The sequence below is a fragment of the Tricharina praecox genome, assembly GCF_024521635.1.
Source record: "Tricharina praecox strain CBS 144465 chromosome Unknown BZA05scaffold_3, whole genome shotgun sequence".
NCBI classification, from domain to species: domain Eukaryota; kingdom Fungi; phylum Ascomycota; class Pezizomycetes; order Pezizales; family Pyronemataceae; genus Tricharina; species Tricharina praecox.
This window is the reverse complement of record NW_026250405.1, coordinates 348853-370997: the sequence shown is the minus strand read 5'-3', so window position 1 is coordinate 370997 and position 22145 is coordinate 348853. Positions and strand designations below refer to the sequence as shown.

Here is a 22145-nt window from a genome sequence, read left to right as displayed (position 1 = left end):
CCAGGTTCTAAGAAAGCGTTTAACGCATTGTATTGTGGTTCTGATGGTTCAAGACACACTTTCCACTAGAAGTGCAAATTCCCGTGATTTTCACATATTTCCACGACCATTCGGCATCTATCCTATATCTACAAATATATCCCTCAAGGAATATCCGCCTCCAACCTAGAAATACGAAGCCTCGACGAGGAAGCCGATCGTGAACTAAGTTATGATTAGCGATAGCCGAACCCGGCGACACAATTTATGGAATCGCTCACCTTCACATGCTGAAGAATGTGAGCAAAGTTCAGGGTGGCATAGGTATCCTGAGCCGAGTGAATGTAGGGCGAAGCGTCCTGCATGTTCTCATCGCACACGTAGGCAGCCGGGAATCCCGCCGAGTTGGCCGATCCGCTATTCACCGATCAGTGCCACTCGCATCAATTGTCGCTCGATTGCGAACTCACTGGTCGCTACATGCGTATCCGCACTGGTCGGTGACGAGCGGTAACTGGGTGTACACGGGGACGAGGGTTTTTAGGAAGTTCGTGAGAGGCGTGCTGACGAAGTCGGTGTAGATCGCGATAACATTGTTGGGACTATAGCCAGTCATGTCCTATCCACCCCACCCATCAGCAACTAGTTTCCCGTTCCACGCAGGACGAAAAGAAATCTTACCTGATTCATAATCGCAAGAACGTCGACGTTGTTTTTGACATAATTATTCATGATGTCCCGCGAACCCAACAACCCGCCTTCTTCGCCGCTGTAGAAGTGGAATTCCAACGTATTGAAGGGCTTATACTTGGCGGTAGCGAGAACCCGAAGGGCTTCTAGAATGGTGACAATCCCGGAAGCATTATCATCTGCTCCTGGAGCTCTACCACTGATGGTACTGCCGATGGAGTCAAAGTGTGCGGAAACGACCACTTTGGATGAAACCGGTTAGCGTACCATCCAGTTGCATGGGCAGGAAAACACGTACCGACGGAGCCAGATGTTCCAGAAATCTTCGCAATCACGGATGGCTGCGAGTAGCTGTGGGTGAATTTCGAGACAGTGATCAGAGGATTGCTGGCGGCGACGCTGACGACGGTGTTGTACATCCACGTTCCGGCCTGTGTTCCATAGGTGGATTTGTAGTACCGATTGTAGTAGCTACAAGTTGTGTCAGTGCGGCGCATCTTCGCTAAAGAATCACCTGGCCGAGCTTTACTTTGTTAAGGTCGTCGCCCAACTCTGCAAGTTTTTTGTCGACAACGCGGAAATCAACGGAGCTGCCACACTCTGGTGAGTAGGACCTGACGGAAAGCTATTCTGTCGCTTCCCGATCTTCCTTGCAGCACCGAGCTCTTCCAGTTCCTGACACATGTAAGCACATATGGCGGAAGGCGGAATTAACCAGTGAACCTACCCAAGTCTCGGTGATGTCGACAAAGTGAATGTGTTTCGAGATGAACTTATCGAACTTCTCGTCCTCGGTCACCCAAGTTCCGGCGTCATCCTCAGATATCTTAACCAGTCGCATGTTCTTCTCTGGAGGCGTAGGGCGAGACGGGCTGGCCGCAACAATGCTGGCGAGTGCCAGCAACGGGAAGATGTTCTTGACGAGCATGGTGACGGAGAAAGCGAGGGATATGTAGTTTCAATGAATGTCGAACGACCGATGATCAATGAAGACCACACGGATTCCTTCCCATCTTATTGAAACCGAATTGCGGGCACCTTATCTTACCGAACATCATGTATATTCGAATCGTTTGGTCTATACCGCGGCGCCGAATCATCTGGGGAAGCGTTGTTGTGACACTGTATCCGGGACCTTCCAACGGTAATTAGCCATACCTGACAGGGAATTAATCCCCGGCGCTATGCCTTCCACGCAGTTCTCCATCTCAGTTCAGTTTAGCAAGCTGCCCCACCGTTAAACCCCTGTAGATAGTTATCTGTGTGTCGATCTCCCGACTTCCTCATGTGGGGAATACTTCGAGATTGATATCGGATATCGGCGACGTGCTCTGATGTCGGCCATCGAGTCAGGGATCACGATCCTTAGTACATGACAAGCTTCCTGATGGCGGAAACATATAAAACGGTTGGGGTGGCGTAGGCAATCTCGTGCCTTGCATGGCAGGGACAGCGAAATGACTTGTGCCCAATCGAAGAGAGTTCAACGAATGTCTTGGGTCGTGTAGCAATATGAGAAACGACGGTATGGAAAAGGGAGTCTGGTTCTAGAAATGGAACTTATCCCAACACTCCGATAAAATGCCCGAGAAGCGATGGAGGAGGAGTAAACGCCGCGCCGGGGGGCTCCGCCCTACATACTTCAATCGTCGTCAGGTACATGACCGGCAATGCGTGACGGCGCAGCTGGAGCCTGGAGGAATAGGAAACGAGCGGAGAATCGCAAATAGGGAAGCTAAGCTGCAGGAATTACCGAATTATCCCCATCCCATGCGTCCGACAGAGTGGTTGTAATTGATCGACATCGTTTGAGCAACCGTCCTTTTATGTTCTGCTGGCCCGGCGATCGTGCCGATCCCTAGGCATTTGAAAACCCCTTCGGAGGTTCCGCCACTACCCATACTGTTACCCCGTTGAACACTGGTCGAATTCTGAGATGTTACCTATGTTGACAATCAACTTGTCGGTTAGCTTTTATCGTCATCAATATGATACAACTAGAACGGTCTCTCGAGACCTCGAGTCTCGGCCCCTTAGTTGTGAATGTGGAAATCTCATTCCGTCATGCGCAGTGCTTGCAAGTTGCCATCGATCGGGTTGATTGCACGGCGGAGGTAAATTTTAAGTCGACCAATAAGAGTGCCGGACGATGTAGTTATTGGGGCACGGAGTCGGAGGAGGGCTGATGCTCGACAGATGATTGGGCTTGGAGATGTCAAGGAACTCCGTCCATGCAAAGGCATCGAGCCGGGGTCCATAACTACCGCCGTAGTCTTGATTGAGCAGCTGCTGACATTCTGATGAATCAGACACGGTTACGTAATTGCGTGGAAACCTGGACACGCTAAGATACTTAGCCAAAGGGCTTCAGCCTTCGTCGCCACAGAAGCTCGACGAGAAACTGTCCCAACCGCAAATAAACAGCTTTTATTCCGATACACCACAAAACAATCACTTTCCTACGTGCCGCTTACCTATGCGCGCCAAATATGAGTCCTCTCCAGGCCGCCGCCGAGAAGATACCTATGTCAGCTCAGCGCAGTCGCGTCTAGCTATCACATCCGGACCGTCTTCGGCTTCGTTTCGGACAGGACAGTGACAACAGGGCAATGGCGGCCAGCTTGGGCACTGGCAGCTCAGCTCACAGTCGGCTTTTCAGGGTGTCAGCTGCCTACGAACCCTTCACCGAGCTGCCTGACCAACCCCCCTAGCGAACACGGCACCGTGCTGCCTGGCGAACCCGCCGCCGAACCTCAGAAAGGGTTGCTCGTGTATTTATTCGAGATTGTTAAAATTAAGCTATCCCAAGTTGCTAATAGGGAACACGCTGCATTCCTGAGGGCTACTGAAGACCACCGAAGCCGCGACTGAAGCCGCGAGCGAAGTGACAAAATCCCGAGCTATACTCTTATTTTGTCGTTTTACCCGTATGCGAAGGTTGGCTGCTGATGCGCGGGCTGAAAGCCGCACAGCCTACTTAGCTCTCCATCTCCCTGCAGGACCGGCTTCGCTGGTTCATCACTCGTCATTCGGTTTTTCTCGCACCTGTTGTGCCGTGGTTGACGTCGGACGACTAGCAACCAGGGACACGCCGGAAAGTAGCCGGGAATCAAGAGGGGGGGGGAGCACGTACCTCAAAGAGTAGACCTCGGAGTCGATATCGGCCCGTGAGAACTAATTATAAGTCAGTAGCATGAATCAACAAGCAGTGTCTGGTTACCGGCCTCCCATCTCCTCCTCCATCTTTGTAGATTCCTCTTCCTCCTCGGAAGCAGACTCATCTCCTCCTCCTTTCCATCCTTTTTCCCTAGCCGATCAGAAGGTGTGGGATGGCGCGATTTGGAAGTTCGCGGATGGGATTCTGGCTATAGAGTACATAGAACCTCGTTATTGCCTCTGAGAAGGCGAGGAGGTTGGTCTTCTTTGGGACGGTAGATACTATCACCGACTAGGAGCACGTCTTTGATGAGGCGAAGAAGGCGAAGTTGCTGCCGAAGGCTTGATGACGTGGTGGAATGGAATACGCGAATGCGCATTTGTTGCTTCAAATAAATCACGATATATCGCTCGGATTGCAGGTGCCGACGTTTCGAATGAAACTTTATTTCTCCATCCCATATCATCACACTACTAGTATAGCAGGGAGTGGTTGCATAAGTCGAGTGCATCCAAGACCATCTCAATACGCACTCTGATGTCTGCGATGCCATTCCCTCGTCCTTTCCTCCATGGTATCGTATCAGGGAGTTGCGCGAGTTGTGTTGTTTCAAATAGATTTGCGTTTTCGTCGTTATGGGTTTGGTCAGGACTTGTGGCTTGTGAGATCCTCGATGTGGCCGTCCGAGAGAGAGAGATCTTCCTGTTTTATTTCGCATGCGGCCTATCTAGACTATGGCGAAAATGTGGCCGTTCGTTCGAGACGTAGTTAGCAACTCGTTCGAAACGACGCCGAGTGACTCTGATAAAAAGGTTTTATCGTACGCCACGACCACCACCACCACCACAACGTCGATTAGTGTCGTCGAAATACTCGGTAGAATGAGGCGAGCACTGCAGCAGCCCCAACTCCAACCGTTGCCTCATGTTCAAGTATGTAGGTACTGGTGTATGAAAAGCTCCTCGGGAGAGAGAGAACCAGTACAGCAGCAAAGAGTTAGATGTAAATCGGTCCCGTTTTCTTTATGAGAATGAGAGGTCACTAGTCTAAAGGCGAATGATGGATGGCCTGGAGAAGGCTGCTGTTTGGGCTAGGTGTGGCGGAGGTGAGGCAGAGGTGAGTCGGTTTGACGGGGGTGCACGGGGAAGCTTTATGTATTCGCACTCGGCATGAATGAATATACGATAAAAAAAAGAGAAAATTAGCGAGGGAATGGTGATACTTACTTCAATCTGAATAGCGATAGACCGGCAAGGGATCTCAGAAGGCCATCCATCATCCCTCGAAACATGGGGAAAGGGAAAATATGGCGCTGAGGGCTTCCGAGATGGATAGGGAGAGGAGGTTGAGATGAATAGGCGGGGACGTGTGAAAAGCGGTTCTTTGATGTTTTCTTCGTGGGTACGAACTCTGTCATCCGTTTTACCCAGACGGAGGGCATGGGAGACGAGGTTGTCGCTAATGACCATACTAGTAGGTTGTCTAGATTTGCTGTATGCGAGTGATATTAAACACAAAACGACAGCATCAACGGGAGCAGCGACCGAGATCGAGATGGAAACCGCACCGTCCTCAACGCCGAAAGATGCGCCAGCTGTCGGGGAAGATATAGTACTCCAGCGAGCATGCACGCTTGCCACACCCCGTACGCCCACTGCTACCCCGCCTCAAAACAACTCGCGCACCAAGTCAAATGTTCTTCTCTCGCACAGCGGCCAGAGGAACAACATTTGGCCAATGGCACATGCATCTCACTCATGCAAGGCCAGGAGGTAAAACCTTTGCTCTGAAAGGAAGACGACCTCCGCGTATAACATGGGGGGATAGGTAGTAAACCACGTTATACGCGTATAACTTGGGGCGGTAGTAGACCAAGTTATACTTCTTTAGTTATTTATTTGCTCGTCCGAAACCGTCTGTAGCCCAGTTTCGGAGGCATGGGCCGTGGGCCACGCATGTGGCATGTCTGTCACACATGACATACATGGCCAGGAGGAAAGACCTTTGCTCTCTCACAGCAAAGGAAGAAAACCTCCGCGTATAACCTGGGGGGATAGTAAACCAGGTTATACGCGTATAACTCGGAAGTTATACTTTCTTTGTTTTTTTTTTCCTCGTCAACACGAAACCGTCTGTCACCCGGTTCCGGAGAGGCCATCCACCGGGAGCAAGTCGGCTCTCACCCGACTTGGACTCCCGGAGGAAGGGGGAAAGAACTTCGCCGGCAGCAGAAGAGAAAACCCCGTCCGTAGATCTTTTCTACTCAGCCGCGAGGGTTGGATCTGTCTCTTGCAACAGTCTATGTAGACCGGTTACACGGATCCCTCGGTTCTTCGCTGCTACGGCTGAGCAGGATAGCTCTGTAAGGTTATCCTGGAAGTCAAAAGTGGGGTGAGAGAAGGACTTACCTCCAGGTTTGAGCTCGAGCCTAGGTGGAAGGAAGGAAGGAAGGAAGGTAGCATTACTGCCAGTATCCCTATCGTTGGTGGCGGACCGTGGAAAACAATTAAACTAATCTAGGTCAGTAGCATGAATCACCAATTAATGTCGGACGGGAAAGAAGGAGAAGACGTTTATGAATGGAGAGAGGAAGGAGAAAGGGAGGAAGAGTTCGGAGGAAAGGTGGGTTTTATAGGAGTTGGTGGAATTCCAAGCAACCACTTCTAGCGCACTAGCCTCGACTCAAAAGTTTGTTTTGCAGCAAACACTGCTACATTCCAAGGTGTTGACAGATATTTGACATCAAACAACGTCACTCGACGTCCGAGTGAGCACCAATGAACAGATTCCCACAGCGAGGAATAGCTAGAAATGCGCAAAGAATTATCAAAACAAAATGTAGCGACAAACGTACCAGCAGTTACTGATTAAACAATAAACCCCCCCTCCCCCCCCCCCCCCCCCAAAAAAAAAAAAAAAAGAATAGCGACAAACGTGATATGGTGGCCAGCACGTTATCGAGACACTACAAGAAACAAGAACTTGGTTATATGCTCGTCGAAGTACTAAATCGCAACCACTCGGTCACTGCACGCTCCTCACGTAGAAAGTCGTGAGTTATATGCACAGCAAAAACGCATGGGAGCTAGGCAATGGTAGAAGCTGCGGTTCCGAGAGGTATAGGGTAGGTAACTTTCACGGATTGAGGATGTTCCGGCGAGTAGTGAGCAAGCGGTGAAGTGGAGGGAATCTACCAAAGATCACATAAGCATTGGGATATCATCAACAGGTATCTGACAGTCTGACATCTAATGCTACGAACATGGATTCTCACTCAAAAAGTGAAGAAAAATTATCACGTGTGACCTGACGAATACAATTCATGTATTGCCATGATCGATCTAGGTAGGAGGTTCGCATGCAACTAATCATCAAACAACACAAAACCGAACACGATTTCATATGTAGATGCGTCGCATACAATCAATGAGTAAACAAACAAACCGAATACAATTGCAATGTCGTACATTAATTTATGTTCAATCATAATTACAGAATTAAATCCCATATGCTCATCCCCCTGCCATGACCCCGCCTTCTTCCGTCTGTATACAAGCCCTTCTACCCCGCCTCCGCGCCTTCCGCTCCCGCCGAAAAATATACACAGTCCCACCGACGACCGATTACAAGCCGCAGAAAGAGGACGCAACCTGCGCATAATCCGCAGTGACGGTTCCCACCTGGGTAGCCAGGCCGCCGGTCAGAGTGTTCATGGCGGCCCTGCTGAGGACGAACCCGGTGCCACCGCTGGCCACGTCGACGCCGGTGATGTAGACGGTCTTGCCCTGGTAGTACAGCTTGAAGCACGTTCCGCACTGCGCCGAGTTCCAGCCGGTGATCACCGCCGCCGCGCCGACGTTCGGGAAACTGGGCAGCTCGCCGAGAGTCTCGTAGCCCTTAGTGTACAGCCCGTTGGCGCCGTCGGAGCAGGCCAGCGTGAGAGTCGACTGCGAGGACGTGTCATAGGTGGTATCGTAGCGGACCGAGGCGGGGGTACCGGCCGAGGCGACGGCGAAGGTCGAGGCGAAGAAGAGGAGGGCGGAGGTGAACTGCATTTTGGCTTTGGAGTGGTTTTTTGAATGAGGAGTGGTTGGTTGAGTGAGGAGGTTTTATTAGATTGGATCGGATGGAATGAGGATGTTGATAAGGTTGGATGATGAGCTCGAGATGCTGTTCTTGTTGTGTTGTTGGATGTGAGTGAGGTATTATTCATCGAGGTACCTATCGTTTCATTTATACCGCTTTCCATCTGGTCTTCAGCACATTCCATTGTCGGGCTTCGGCACAATGAAGTGACATCCGCATCCGGGAGTTCCGCAGCTTAGTATGCGAGTATGCGGAGATTCTACGCTGATTTTTCCTCATCGAGGTATCTCCACGATCGCGAGGGCCCTGTGATACACTTACAGCCCTGTCGCCCTAACGAAATCGGGCCCGCCTTTCCGACAAGCCTTCCGCGCCGGATCGTCACGGAAGTTTAAACCTGATGTTGTGATGTCATCAGCGTAGGCGGGGTGCGGTTGATGTCGGAGGGTATTCAACGGCGATGACTGCGCATGTATTCAGCCGGAGAATGCCATGTTCGGGACGTTGGGTAGGGTACATCCTAGCCGGCGGCCGACGGCGGGGATCTGGTTGTCAGCTCCGGCTACCAGCGACGCTATTTTTAGCAACGCGGCGGAAGCGTGCGGCAACGGATGTTGCGGACCGCGGTAGCTGCGGAGTGAACACATCACATGGACTACTACACAGACTCATTGCTACATATTGCTAATGCATCCCACAAAAAAGCAGTGCGCTCTCTGACGGGAATCTGAAGCCGCACCGGCGATAGAGGATATGCTGATTCTTGATCTAATCAGAAATGGTGCCGCGACAAGAATAGAAGCTGCACACCTTATGCTAGATGCTGCATCGTTCCGCAGATGGTTCCGTCGTTCCGATCTAGACAGCATATGTGCGGGTGAGCCTTATGTAAGATGGACCGCAAAAGGAAGACTTTTAAAATTCCGGCCAAACTTGCTATTTGTGTGCTCATCCAAGTGCGGCTCCGTCAGCCTGTACACGACAAATGGCCCGATCTCGTTCAAATACATGGTGAGATGTTTTGTTGGCCGGCCAACAAACTTGAAATCACCAGTCATAGAACAACGGATTCCACCCCCGCCCCCACAAGTGACTTTCCGCTAATCTATAAAATCGAATTATTAGTACTCATAGAGCTCACCGGATCTTGTGGGAGCAATTCTTCGTCGCAAACACCTCCAACAAATCAACTTCCCAATATGCTAAGGTCAGTTTTCTTCAAGTGTAGAAGAAAAAACCGAACTTCCTTTAAAACTACAGTCACCGCAAAGACCATCGTTCAATGATCAATCAAATTGCGATCCCGCCATAAAGTTTCAACTCGATCCTTCAAGCACAGCCATGAAGTTGAAAGATTTACGCCCTAAAAAAATGTTTATAAGCAGCAGTCTCCAGCGTTGACCCAAACCATCATCTCATCTCGCCAGTCCGACGAAATTCCAACACTGAAAACTGCGAACGGTACATACAAGCTCTCCCGAAACCTGCCACACAATCACAAAATCTGCCACACAATCACAAAACCGGCATGGAAACTGAGGGCTTGCACCACCGTACGGGGGACTCTACCCCCAACGTAGCGGCATCTACCCAATTCGGGACGGCGGGGGATGAAAAATTTCTTGTACCAGACCCTTTTAACGACCAGGAACCACGGCCACCGCGCACAGGCCGGCGTCGAAAACCACCCAAACGGGAACGGGTGAACCCGCAAGACCTCCATCCAAGGAATGAGTGAGCGAGCGGAGACTTGCAGGACCAGGAAAAACGGAGTAACATGTAGCGAATGTTACCGTTGAACTGGCCCTGTGTATCCGCCTTCATTCTGCCCGACCATACTGGACACTCGTGGAACAATACCGGAATGGTGGGCTAATTGGTAAGTCTTGCTGTTCTTTGGAATTTCCGTTTCTTTGTGTGGGTTGCGAGGTTGTCTTCTGTATGTCTTGCCCGAGGAAGCAGTACATACATTGGGTGCTTGGGGTGGAGAACGTGAACTCGTGCTGCGTAATGTGGGAAGGATGCAGGGGTAGAGACTGGTGCCAAAAACTACTTGTTATCTAAGTAGTCGAGCGTTTGTTGAAATGCTCCAAGAGCCACAGGACTTCAACTTCGCATGGGCCGGTAAGGGCGGGGATACTAGAAAGTTAGCCTTTAGACAGCGAATTCAACGAGATTGTATAAAGCTACACCAACCGACGTGCAACACTTGAGTGTGGCCGTTATGCAGAATCCCAGCTCTCGACGTAGTGATACCCACCTCTGTTGCTTCGAAGAGGCGAGATTTGCCCAACAGTGCTTTGTACAGTGCGTGCGACAATGTTCGATTCTTCGACTATTCCGGGACGAAAGTTCGGAAAACCGTTTTCTGTGCGGACGATTGTCGGGATTATGCATTGCGCCTTGGTAAGCGAGACAGGTATCACAACGTCTGTCCTCCGGATCCGCTTTCTCGGTGTCCACGAAACTGACCCGTCGGTGGAAAGTCTCGCTCATTTACACAGAAAATTCTTCCAGGATCTCTGAACTGAGCGTGCCTTTCGAGTCGCATAGCACGGAGAGTGAAACAGTCGTCATGAGATGTCATCTTGAGCAGATATAAAGCGTTCTTGTCAGGTCTCCATCTCGAACTAAACCGCACAGACAACTTGAATCAGCACCACCCGTCAAAGTCCAAAACCATCTCCGAGACAGGTTCACCATGCGATCATCCTGGACCATGACCATGCTTCTCTCGGCCGTCCTCGCCGCTCAGGCGTCGGTGAGTTATCCCGCGAGGCATATTCCGGCGCGGAAAATACCGAAATGCTGACGACACGAAGCCTACATTGGAGAAACGGTCTTGCAGCCGCGACCGCACTCCCGCCGCACGGAGTGTCTGCGAACTCTTCCTGTCGCCGGGCACGAATGAGGCACGGAAGTGCGAGCGACTGGTCCAAGAGATAGCGGCCATCAACTGCTTCTGCAAAAACGCCGCGGCCGTCGTCTACAGGCCTGATATCGATCACCCGTGTAAGCTTCCGTTCTGAGGGAGCGAGGGAAATGCACATGCTGTGCTTTACCGTGACGGGTTTCTGACCTTTTACCGTCATACATAGGGTGTCTCGATAACCAGAGTTGCTTGGCATGAGATATGTTGTGTGGTGAAAGCAGGATGGAAGAAGAATCTGGGGTTGCGGCTATTTTAAGTAGATTTAAAATCAAAGAGCAGAAGTTTCTCGGGTGAGTGCAAAATTCGCCTGTTGACTCATATTACGTGCAATCTATATAGGTCGTGCTACGTATTCCTATTGTGTCTGCCATCTGGGGAACAAGTTCGAGGCAGCGACTCACTTTTCACCTGGGGATACAAGATATAGGTTGGTTCACCAAGAAACGCGCACAATGGTGGCAGACTCAAAAAAAAGCTCCAAGACTCGCTCTTATACTATTCCACCACCTGCGCAAGCTCCTCGGATCTCCCCTGCTTCAATCGAGCCAGGAATCGGCCGCATATGAATGATTTCGACTCCCGTAGAAACGTATGCGAGTGACTTCTTATGATGTGCTGCGCCCCCCGGGTGGCTTAGCGTGCCCAGAGTCGCCACCACAGTCTTCCAGGGATGCTTCGTTGCCTCGATCCTCGCGCTCGCGGGACTGAGAACATCGCAGATATATATCCGATGCCCGAATCAGTCCTCTTTACCTACTGGGTAATTGACAGTCGCATGTATTGTACATACAGTGGGTATGTAAGTACCTCCAGCAGGCGTGCATTTCGAGATATCTAGCCTAGTGAGCCCCCATGAGATCCAAGATTCACGGCCGATGGTCACTTTCACAGCCTTGCAGTAGGTCTCCAGGGAGACTGAGCAAACTATCAGCCCAAAAAGAGGCCGGGGATCTTCAAGCTGTATATAATGGCCTTTCTCTGTTAGCACTTTCACTACCTTGCTCTGCTACTAGGTAGTACTTCCACTGCCCGCCAAGACCAGAAATTTGAACTGCGAATCCCGAGCCCAACGGGGCCCCACCTTCTCTACTGGGAGAAGCTAGCGGCCGTGGTGTGAGGAGGAAGGCATGCCCCGAGGCTCGCAGCCTTCGAGTTGCGGGTAGCGGTGGCGGTGGATGTTGTCGCCGCCGCCTGGTCGCATCTCATGCGTGCGCCCTTTTAGCGGCTACTCGGTGTTAGCAATGCAATGCCCCGAATGTACTACGGTATGTAGTCAGTGCGCAACGCCGCCTTCGAGTGATTCCGATCGAATGCGTATGATACATACGGTTGGATGCAACCAGATTAGAAATGCTTATCGCAATGTATTGTACCTAGTTCGTTGGACTCTGGAGTGCGAGACTCAGCCTTCAACGCAAAAATCCCCCCCTTGTATTTTTGCTGCATCCATGGAGGTGCGCCGCAAGGTGGATAGCTACATACGGCATATCCCCCACATTCTCGCTTTGAACGTTCCCAAACAACTGCATTCTTTGGCAGAAATACTTCGTCGTTGGAAGTAACGGGATAATCCTGTAAGCTGGAGTTCCAGGTCGGTTTCCAAAAAGCGCTCGCCTGTGATCGTCTGGCCACTTAGCTTCGTTCTGCGGCCTCCTCTAAGGCCTCCAGGACTTAACTTCACATAGGGACGGTATCCGTCGGTACGAACCCCGCAGAGCCCGGCGTGAGTAACCATTCGATGGTTGTTCGGATGCTGTTGATGAAGAGGGGGAGGGGGCGAATGCGAAACGTAAAGCGTCTGGCTGTCTGAGGTGTCGCGGGGATGGCCGCTAGCGCTAACCCAGTCATCCCCCTGCTGACATGCATCCACCAATGATCGACAGGGCATGACGCGCTGCGATTGGCCCCGTCAAAGCTTCGACCAAAACAACCCAGCAAATGCCCGCGCCTATTGGGCCTCTTTCCTTCGACAGCAACGTCGTGGCGTTCGCGCGGGTAGAAATCGTGGCGAAGGATAGGATAGGGCATCAAATTAAACGTCAGGATCCGGAGAGTGGGGAATTCGACATATGCTCCCGCCAACCAACACATGCACCCAGCTCGGAGAATTACCTTGAACACTAGCACCCGCTTGATGGAAAAACGCGCGGGGATCGCCCCTTGAGGTGCTGATATATCATCCTCCGTTACTTCAATCACAAGACAGGAGGGAAGCCACCTGCTACATACGATACAGGTATGTTCGCGAGCACATAGGTACATCTGTACCGGCAGCAATCCGCGGACTCTCGTTGTAGGTCCACCTCAAGCTCTAGATGGGCCCGCAGACTGATCGGCGGCGGCAGAAGCTAGCCGGTACGTACATACATGGGGGGAAACTTTCCTTAATCACCGGGGAGATTTATCGATACCAATCGTGTACCTCCCCGCCCCAGACTGAAGACACAGTCCAAGTTTCGGGTTAAAGTTCACTCCCATGCTAATTTCGGCCCTTGCATCCTGAAGGCTTTGCATGTGCAGTTCTCGCCGTCGACCTTCCCTCGCGGCACGTTGCTTTTTAGACTCCTGATGATATGATAGACCTGTATGAGCCTATGGCGTATGGCATGAACCGCCGGGTCGAGCCGTGTTGGTGAAAGCGCCGGGGGTCTGGTAGGTTGACTGACTGGCCCATCAACGCGTTCGATGCCTCACTTCCACTACATACAACATTCTGCGAGCACAGGAGAACTGCAATGCTATAAAGCATTGCCGGCCCCACGACATGATTATGCTTCTTTTCATCACACAACACAACCAGCACAGCACAGTACAGCGTTCGGGATCTGGATCCTCACACAATCTTTCACGGCAGCAGCAGTAGTACCACAGAACTTCACTCTTTTTTAAAGTAGCAGAAAGCCAGCCTTTCTCTTCTCTTCCATCTTTACACTACTGCTATATTCCTTCCTTTATAACCACTCCAACCGTCCATTCCCACAATGGTTTCTTTCCGTTCCATCATCGCCGTGGCTGCGGCCATTCTCCCGTTCGTCGCTGCCCTGCCAGCTCCCATAGCTCCTCTTTCCACCGGCGATTTCACCATCAAGGCCGGTTCGATCGTGCAGGACAACTACATCATTATCCTGAAGGACGAGGTCACGGCTACTCAGTTCGAGGAGCACAAGGTCTGGGCTACCAGTCTCCATCATAGACGTCTCACCCGCCGTGACGACACAAGCTTGACCGGTATCAAGTACAACTACCACTTCGGAAAGCTCACGGGATATTCCGGAGCTTTCGACTCGGTCACGATCGAAGAGGTTAATACTCCCCCTCAGGGTTCATATTCAGATAGTGACACTTTACTAACTGAAACCAGATCAAAGCAAGGGATGACGTCAAGATGGTCGAGGAAGACAAGGTCGTGGTTGCCTACAACTTGGTGGAACAGCGCAGAGCCCCCTGGGGAATTGCACGTATCTCGCATGAGTCCGCATCCGCCAGCGACAACAGCTCCACCACCTCCTACGTGTACGACTCCTCTGCGGGAGAAGGCGTCACCGCTTATGTCATCGACACTGGTGTGAACATCGATCACAAGGAATTCGAGGGCCGCGCTGAGTTCGGCACCAACACTGCTGGTGGATCCGACGAGGACGGCCAGGGCCACGGCACTCACGTTGCTGGCACCATCGCCGGAAAGACTTTCGGTGTTGCCAAGAAGGCGACCATCGTCGCGGTCAAGGTTCTCGGTGACGATGGATCTGGTACCAACTCTGGTGTCATCGCCGGTGTCCAATGGGTTGCCGAGGATGCCTCCAAGAGGGGCGGCAAGGCCGTCGCCAACATGTCTCTGGGAGGAACTTTCTCTGCTGCTTTGAACGAGGTTGTCGGCGCCGCCATCGAATCCGGTATTACCTTCGGTGTTGCTGCCGGTAACGAGAACGCCGATGCCGCCGACTCATCCCCAGCCTCCGTCTCTACCGCCATCACCGTTGGTGCCACCGATCCCGATGACAGCCGTGCCGTGTACTCCAACTTCGGTGCCAGCGTTGACATCTTCGCCCCCGGCACCGACATCGAGTCGGCCTGGATCGGCAGCACCACCGCGACTAACACCATTTCCGGTACCTCGATGGCCTGCCCTCACATCGTCGGACTCGCTGCTTACCTCATCTCTCTCGAGGGTCTCGATTCCCCGGCCGCCGTTGTCAAGCGCATGAAGGCACTGTCGATCGCCGGTATCGTCACCAACCCTGGTCTGGACACTATCGACAACTTGGCCTACAATGGCGCCGAGGGACTCGCTGGTAACTCCACGCTCCCCAGCCTCCCCTTCCGCAGGAGGTCTCTGTACACCAGATACTAGATATTTAGATCCATGCGAGCGAATGTTTGTGTTTCATGCTTTTTCGTTATGGGGATCATTTAATCCTCGGGCAGGATTGGGCTTTCTTTGGCGTATATACCATATTATACTATACTTTGCTATAAATATAAGGGGACGAGGAGAGGAGTAGAGGGATCTGGGAGGGTGGATGTATGTAGCTATCGATGTCTGAGTTAGAGATACATTATTATGACAGGTCATATATTACTATACCTAGTCACGAACCATGATTCGATGCGTGTGTCAGAACTGTGAGATCGCCTTGCGACATACGTACCTAAGTGGTTTTCCATGCGTCCGCCATTCCGGATCCACCCCCCGAATTTGAAGCGGCTAAATGCACATTCCCAGCGCCCACCGTTCCGAGTCGCCGTTCGCGGTACATATGTCGGGACGGTGGACACGACGCCGGCGCGCGTCCGTTTGATCCGTGCGTGATCGGCCCGGTTAAATTTTTGCGGCTGCCCCGGGAGAAGGTGGACTCTGAAACCGCACCGATATTGGCGTACTATCGGTGGCACGGTTCGTTCATGGACAGGCCCCCGGCCGTCACCGACTCCACGGGATATAAATGGAGTGGTGCGGAAGCGGAAGTATCGCCAAGGGCCCGGAGAAGTCCGAAAGATGGTATGTACGAGGTACGAGTCTCGGAGTGCAGGGCCGGCCACGCACGTGGTGCTTCGACTGTTTTGCTGGAGACCGGGCGGATGTGCCGGGACGTGGGCCGTGTCTTTTTTTGGTGTGATCGTCAATTGCTTGCGACCTATACGTGCCAATACACTCACCGTTTCCATGTCCGCTGCCCGGCCCGAATTTCGTCAGGCGGCCCCGCGTGGCTTTCCCTGCCCCCCGTCTTGGCCTTTCCCGAAAGTCCATGTAGAATACACCAAAGAAATGAAGCTCAGGAAAAGAAGGTCCGCTTCTCACTCCGTCTTGCCTTATGTCTCTCATCAGGAGATTCCAGGAAGAAGGGTATGGGAGAAACAGGGGGGTGACCCCACCGGTGCCTCAACCTCAGCACCCTCCTGATATTCTGTTTTCGCCTCCTCTCTGCCTATCTCTCTCTGCTCCCAGAGCTCCCACTCGGACACCTCACTTACTGCATTTTCCTCGCCGACCCCCGGAATTCTCTTGCCCACAATACTGGTGGTGAGAAATTTCAGGATGGCCTGACTGCACCGCTTGTTTACGAAAAGCTTACGTATCTCAAATTAATTCTTGCCCCTCCCGTCTCCTTTCGAATATCTGTCCTCAGGATCTGCTAGCGTTTCCATTCCGGACAGCATTCGAAGAGGAGTTGCCGGGTCCCGGTTTTGTAACGACAGCATCCGCACCGAGCATCAAGGCGGCTTTCTGTTTATTGTCGGTGGAGGGACTACCCCGTCCTCGGCTGATAAAACCCCGCAGCGCAGGCGTGTCGGGACGCAGGCCGGGATCGGATCAAATTTCTGGCAGGTTTCGGGCTGTGACGGTACTTTTTCCTGGTGAATTTTGCGTCGGCCCGTGCCTTTGCCTCTTCCATTTGGCCTGCGTGGTCCCACACTCCAGATGGTGAGCGAGGGTGCTGGCGGTGGCGGTGATCGAATCTCGTACTGGCTGAGGTAGTGTGTAGCCCCTCCATTCCGCGGGCGGCGGGGTTGTCGGCTGCCCGCCTGGTCCATTCGCCGGCCATTTCGTTTCCAGGATGCCTTGCAGGCCGAAAACTATCTGATATCGATGGCGATCTCAGGCTCTCAGCTCTTTTCTGGTATACTAGGGCTAGTATGTAGTAAGGTCCGGTTTTATTAGAAACTTGGGTCATAAATCAAGACCAGAGGTGTCCAGGGAATTCGTTACGGCTGTGGTTCAATGCAAAAGTGAATCGCAGCGATAGGAATCTATGTAGCTCCTCGCCCCGATATTGAAATTTGAGCCTGACGGGATTGCGCGCAGTATGTATCACCCTTTCTCGTCTCGCTGTGACTCTTTACGCCGGCTGCGGTTGAAGCATCAAAGCTGCAAATGTCTGCTCGTAGAGAGTTCATCAAGAAAAAAAAGCAAACGTGCTGGCCACCATCCCACCTTTATCGCTATTTTTTGTTTTTGTTTTTGTTTTATCAGTAATTACCTGCGCGTTTGTCGTTATTCCGCGCGGTGGGAACAAGTTCATACTCACTCACTCGTAGCTCGAATGACTGCGTGTGATGTCAAACATGTGTCGACAACTTGGAATGTAGCGGTGTTTGCTGAAAAGCTAGCTTTTGAGTCGCGGCTAGTGCGGTAGTATTGGTTGCTTGGAATCACAATCAGCTATAAAATCCTCCTTTCCTCCCGACTCTTCCTCCCTCTCTCCTCCCCCCATTCAGAACAATCGCTATTCAGTCTTTAACCACTTCCTCTCCTTCTTTCCTCCGGGCCATGCATGTCATGTGTGAGAGACATGTCACATGCATGGCCAAGGCCCGCCTCTCCGAAACCGGGCGACGGACGGTTTCGGATGAGATCAAATAACCAAAGAAGTATAACTTGGTCCTCTACCACCCCAAGTTATACGCGGAGGTCGTCTTCCTTTCAAAGTTGAAAGGTCTTACCTCCTGGCCATGCACGAGTGAGATGCATGTGCCATTGGCCAAATGCTGTTGCTCTGGTCGCTGCGCGATACAACGATATTTGGCCTGCTTGTTGGTTCGGCCGTACTGTCTAATGCGGCGAGTGACCGCGCGTGAAGGTGTGTTGTTTTCTCCTTCCCCTCCATCCTTGCATCACCGGCTGCTTCCCGGCGTGTCCCTGGTTCCTAGTCGTCAACCACGATTTGGAAGTTTCGTTGCTCCCATTGGGATACTCCATGTTCCATCAAATACGTCCTTCTACCTGACCGTGTGTGGGAGACATTGTGGCGGAGCAATGGAGGAATCCTATTGGCGGCAGCAAACCAATGTGGTTAGTAGCGGTGGGAATCACCGTTAGCGGCCGTGGCGGGGTCGACTGTGTGGATCCGGTGGGGTTTTACTTTATTCTTCTTCTTCTTCTTCTTCTTCGTCTTCTCCTTTTTTGATCAACCTCTACAGAATAGACGATCAACCTTTATCTCCTTTTTCTTCTGTGTGTGCTATCCTCACGATCCCGCCTCCGGCCTGGAGGGGTATATATTAGCAAAAGAGCCGTCTGCAAAGTTTCTCTGCCGAGGGTGTGCAACCTATCGACAGCTGCAGGGAAGCCTCGCGCGATGCCTGCGTATACTTCCCGGATGTAACTTGCAGTCTTTCCATTGGGTGCCGTGTCGCAAGATGACAGCGTATTACTTAGTCGACCGCTTCGGTGTCCGTCCGAGATCCATCCGTGTATATCGGTAGCCCTCTGTGTTGTACGTCTTCTACGTGCCTGTGCCGTTTATTAACCGTCCATGTTGGCCATCTGATGAATGACGAATGATGAATACTAGAAACGACATCCCGCCGCTGCCCAGCTGCCGTGCATTCTTCGGCGTTCACCCACCTATCCCACCTCTCCCACCAACTGGCCCCGTCCAAGCAAGAAATATTATGGTATACTCGGAGGATATATTCCCGGTATAGGTAGTACATTCGGGATGTGTTCTGCGGACTGCACTACTCGTAGTTGACGTCCACCGGTACTTCCTATGTAGGACGTCTTCCCAATGCCGCCTCCGGCCTGGAGGTTTGTCAGCAAACAACTATCCGCATAACCGCAGTTAGCAACTAGGAACTAGGAGGAACACGAGAAGCAGCTGTGTATCGAGGATGCAGTCGTTTAAGAAGCCAATGTCGTAATCTCGCACAGCGGCCAGAGCAACAGCATTTTGGCCAATGACCATGCATGCTTCACATGCATGGCCGGAGGAAAGACTTTTAAAAGGAAGAAAACCTCCGCGTATAACCTGGGGGGGTAGTAAACCAGGTTATACGCGTATGGCTTGAGGGGGGACAGTAGCCCAAGTTATACTTCTTTGGTTTTTTTGTTTGTTCGTCCGAAACCGTCTGTCCCGCGATTTCGGGGAGCTGGCCTTGGCCATGCATGTCTCTCACACACACATGGCCAGGAGGAAAGACCTTTGCTGTCACAGACTCACAGCAAAGGAAGAAAACCTCCGCAGATAACTTGGGGGGGATAGTAACCAAGTTATACTTCTTATTTTTTTCTTCCTCGTCACGAGACCGGCTGTCACCCGGTGTCGGCGAGGCCATCCAACGGGAGCAAATCGGCAAGTCGAGTCTTGACCGAATTGGACCCCCGGAGGAAGGGGGAAAGAACTTGTGCCGGCAGCACAAGAGAAAACCCCGTCCTTGGATCTTCTCTGCTCAGCCTCGAGGGTTCGATCCGTCTCTTGCAACAGTTTACTTTGTGGACCGGTTGCACGGATCCCTCAGTTCCTCGCTACTGCGGCTGAGCAGGATAGCTCTGTAAGGTTATCCTGGAAGTCAAAAGGTGGGGGGGGGAGGACGTACCTGAAATGATAAAACTCGGCGTCGATAGCGGACCATGAAAACTAATCAATCAGTCAGTAGTATGAATCAACAAGTAGTGCCGGACGGGAAAGAATGAGATGAAGAGGTTAAAGAGTGAATAGCGATTTTCTGAATGGTTGGAGGAGAGAGGGAGGAAGAGTTGGGAGTATAGCAGTTAAGTAGTAAGGAGGGATAGAGGTTCGGAGGAGAGAAGTTATAGGTGTAGCGGGTCGGATTCCAAGCACCTTACCCCCCACACCGCTAGTACCAGAAATTTGACCGACACTAGCGTGTCAACAGAGCTTCGAGTGACGGCCAAGTATGCAGTTTCTGCTGGATGCAACGATGCCCATGAGGGAGTTCTTTTTTTTGTTCGGAATTCTTCAGCTGGCTGTGTCCGATGATAGCACATCAATGTCTCATCTCCTCTGGGTTCAGCTCGATGTTTCCATCTTGCGGTGCCCCGCTCGTTGGAGCCTTGCCCTGCGAAAGCCGAAGCTTACAGGAAAGCACTCGCCAGATCACGAGCGAGACTTCATGATTCTCTGCCCTCTGATTGTCTTTGTTTAATCATTCCATTCGACCTTAGTAGATCATGGCGGATTAAATATCCCTTTCCACCTGGCTGTCACCGACCTCTGGCCGCGAGCTCGATACCGATTACCTATTGCTCTGCGCCCAGCGCTTCCTGCTCCCTCCCCGCTCAACTCAACCTGACAGAAAGTAAGACAGAAAGAAAGAAAGTAGGAAACGGAAAAGGAGAAAGAATTAATGAATAAGCTTTCGTAATTCCGATCCTCGTCCCGTTTAACCTCCCATGAGCTCGACTAGGACATGTAGTTCCTCTTCCCTTCCACCCGTATTCGCTATGTCCTCCGCCGGCCGGCCGTCTGCTCGCTCATTCTGTATCCTCCCCCAGGGGCAGGAGGGAAGGGAGGGAGGCTCTCAGCAGCCTGTCTCATTTCTTCCGCTCTCGCCACTCCCTCTGCCACTGCGGCTCATGCTCATTCTTTCTTCGCCCCTGCCAGGAGGTATGTAGGGTCCGCCGTCGCCGCTGCTATGTCTGAGATTTGGCTCGGGGGTTCTGGTTCGTTTTCTACTCCGAGGAGGGGTATCCTCCGGCCCCCGTCCGTGCTGGCGAGGAAACCCAGGACAGCCGTACTACAGTCTTGGTTCGCGAGATCCTTGATCTTGAATCTTTCCTTGTCCCGGCCCGTGGCTTTATGGATCCTCGTCCACCTAGGTTTCTGTTGTTTTTTCCACTGTGGGCAGCTCTTGAACAAATGCCCCCTCGTCTGGGTCTTGTATCCATACTTCCAGGCGCTGTACCATGAAGGCGAGGTTTACAGGAAAGCACTCGTTCGATCACGAGCTAGACTTTATGAAGATCTACATACTGGCTCCTCCGATCAGAATCAAGATTGATTTGGCTGGTTCAGATATCTGTAGACATTCATAGACTTTGAACGATTCGGTAGATGCGAATCTGGATTTGTGTGTCATGTGAAAACGTGTGTTGCCGTCGTGAACTGGCTACTTTGTTTTGGTGAGGCTAGTGTTTGCGGAATTCTTGAATCGCTGGTTCTACCCTTCATTCGCCCTCGTTTCTCACCACCAACGGTAAGTGCGACTTCAGTAGGATTGAGCCAACTCCACCCCTTCTCCTTCTTCCTTCTCTCCTTCTTCCTTCCTCACCACGACAACAAATCATCTCCACCTTCGTCTCAACAACTCCTGGTTCATCAATCTCCACGTTCGTCGCAACAACAACTCCTGGTTCATCCATCTCCACTCCTCACAACCCCACACAAACAATTCATCAAGACAAACAACATGTCTAGAAGATTCACCACCGCCGCCTTCCGCAGGCTCTGCAAGAAGACGCCTAATGGTAAGTTCTAATATTTACCCGACCCCTTCGATCCCCCAGCTAACCACGAGCCCTCCCCCCTCTCCAGGCCCCAGCGTCATCCAGAAGCTCCGCAAGAGCGCCGCCCAGCACGCTCTTGCCAAGGCCACCGACGACAAGGCCAAAGAGTTCCTCGCTCAGCGCAAAGCCACGAGGGACGAGACTACCAATAAGAAGCAGGCGTTCCTCAACAATGAGAAGATCAGATGCACCAAGGAAGCCGAGAGTATTAGGCGCGAGCTGATGTTGAGGGAGAAGAGGAGAGTGGCTATGAAGAAGGCCTGCGAGGAACGCGTCAGCCTCTATCGTGCGGAAAACATCGGTGCTCCTGCTTCTGGAGCTTCGGCGTCTGATCCTGGAGCTTCGACTTCGGCTGCTGCTCCTGGAGCTTCTGGAGCTTCGAAAGTTACTCCCCGTTCTCGCAAGGCTATGCTGCTCGGCAGAGAGGATAAGTTGCTTCTTTCTCAGGTGAAACCGAAGGATAGAGGGTTGGTGATGAGGCGTGATCGCAATTAAGGCATCTGCTAGTTATAATTACCAGTACACAACTGTATGGGGTACTCAACAAAGCAAGG

The 22145-nt window shown here is 51.9% G+C and overlaps 5 protein-coding genes across 5 annotated transcripts; 3 read left to right on the top strand and 2 right to left on the bottom strand.

Moving 5' to 3' along the window:
* BZA05DRAFT_161014 (uncharacterized protein) lies at positions 1 to 1835 on the bottom strand. The gene is made up of 7 exons (XM_051479087.1): positions 1397 to 1835; positions 1199 to 1344; positions 968 to 1140; positions 661 to 911; positions 450 to 598; positions 261 to 396; positions 1 to 204 (listed from the first exon to the last, which is right to left on the bottom strand). Exons 1-7 carry the CDS (start codon positions 1595 to 1597, stop codon positions 166 to 168), a joined length of 1095 nt encoding a protein of 364 aa, XP_051342857.1. The 5' UTR covers positions 1598 to 1835; the 3' UTR covers positions 1 to 165.
* A 5373-nt stretch (positions 1836 to 7208) lies between these two features.
* Positions 7209 to 8021, bottom strand: BZA05DRAFT_386481 (Cerato-platanin). Its single transcript, XM_051482494.1, has one exon. The coding sequence runs from the start codon at positions 7879 to 7881 to the stop codon at positions 7450 to 7452; it is 432 nt and encodes a 143-aa protein (XP_051342856.1). The 5' UTR covers positions 7882 to 8021; the 3' UTR covers positions 7209 to 7449.
* A 2126-nt stretch (positions 8022 to 10147) lies between these two features.
* On the top strand, positions 10148 to 11038 carry BZA05DRAFT_471034 (uncharacterized protein; the record flags this gene model as incomplete). Its single annotated transcript, XM_051487936.1, has 3 exons — positions 10148 to 10673; positions 10735 to 10924; positions 11011 to 11038. Coding segments are annotated over exons 1-3 (276 nt in total), but the record flags the coding sequence as incomplete, so codon positions are not given.
* A 2420-nt stretch (positions 11039 to 13458) lies between these two features.
* On the top strand, positions 13459 to 15424 carry BZA05DRAFT_386476 (subtilisin-related protease). Its single transcript, XM_051482493.1, has 2 exons — positions 13459 to 14146; positions 14206 to 15424. Exons 1-2 carry the CDS (start codon positions 13826 to 13828, stop codon positions 15193 to 15195), a joined length of 1311 nt encoding a protein of 436 aa, XP_051342854.1. The 5' UTR covers positions 13459 to 13825; the 3' UTR covers positions 15196 to 15424.
* Positions 15425 to 20991: 5567 nt separating this feature from the next.
* Positions 20992 to 22086, top strand: BZA05DRAFT_415606 (uncharacterized protein; the record flags this gene model as incomplete). The annotated part of the gene is made up of 5 exons (XM_051485323.1): positions 20992 to 21106; positions 21140 to 21155; positions 21213 to 21281; positions 21503 to 21552; positions 21620 to 22086. The coding sequence occupies 5 exons, from the start codon at positions 20992 to 20994 to the stop codon at positions 22084 to 22086; spliced, it is 717 nt and encodes a 238-aa protein (XP_051342853.1).
* Between the last annotated feature and the right edge of the window lie 59 nt (positions 22087 to 22145).

Coding starts and splice junctions, on each gene's coding strand:
- BZA05DRAFT_161014 (XM_051479087.1), bottom strand. CDS start 1,597: ATGCTCGTCAAGAACATCTTCCCGTTGCTGGCACTCGCCAGCATTGTT. Junction 1,345..1,396: donor TCGACATCACCGAGACTTGG/GTAGGTTCACTG, acceptor TACATGTGTCAG/GAACTGGAAGAGCTCGGTGC. Junction 205..260: donor ACATTCTTCAGCATGTGAAG/GTGAGCGATTCC, acceptor ATCATAACTTAG/TTCACGATCGGCTTCCTCGT.
- BZA05DRAFT_386481 (XM_051482494.1), bottom strand. CDS start 7,881: ATGCAGTTCACCTCCGCCCTCCTCTTCTTCGCCTCGACCTTCGCCGTC.
- BZA05DRAFT_386476 (XM_051482493.1), top strand. CDS start 13,826: ATGGTTTCTTTCCGTTCCATCATCGCCGTGGCTGCGGCCATTCTCCCG. Junction 14,147..14,205: donor ACTCGGTCACGATCGAAGAG/GTTAATACTCCC, acceptor AACTGAAACCAG/ATCAAAGCAAGGGATGACGT.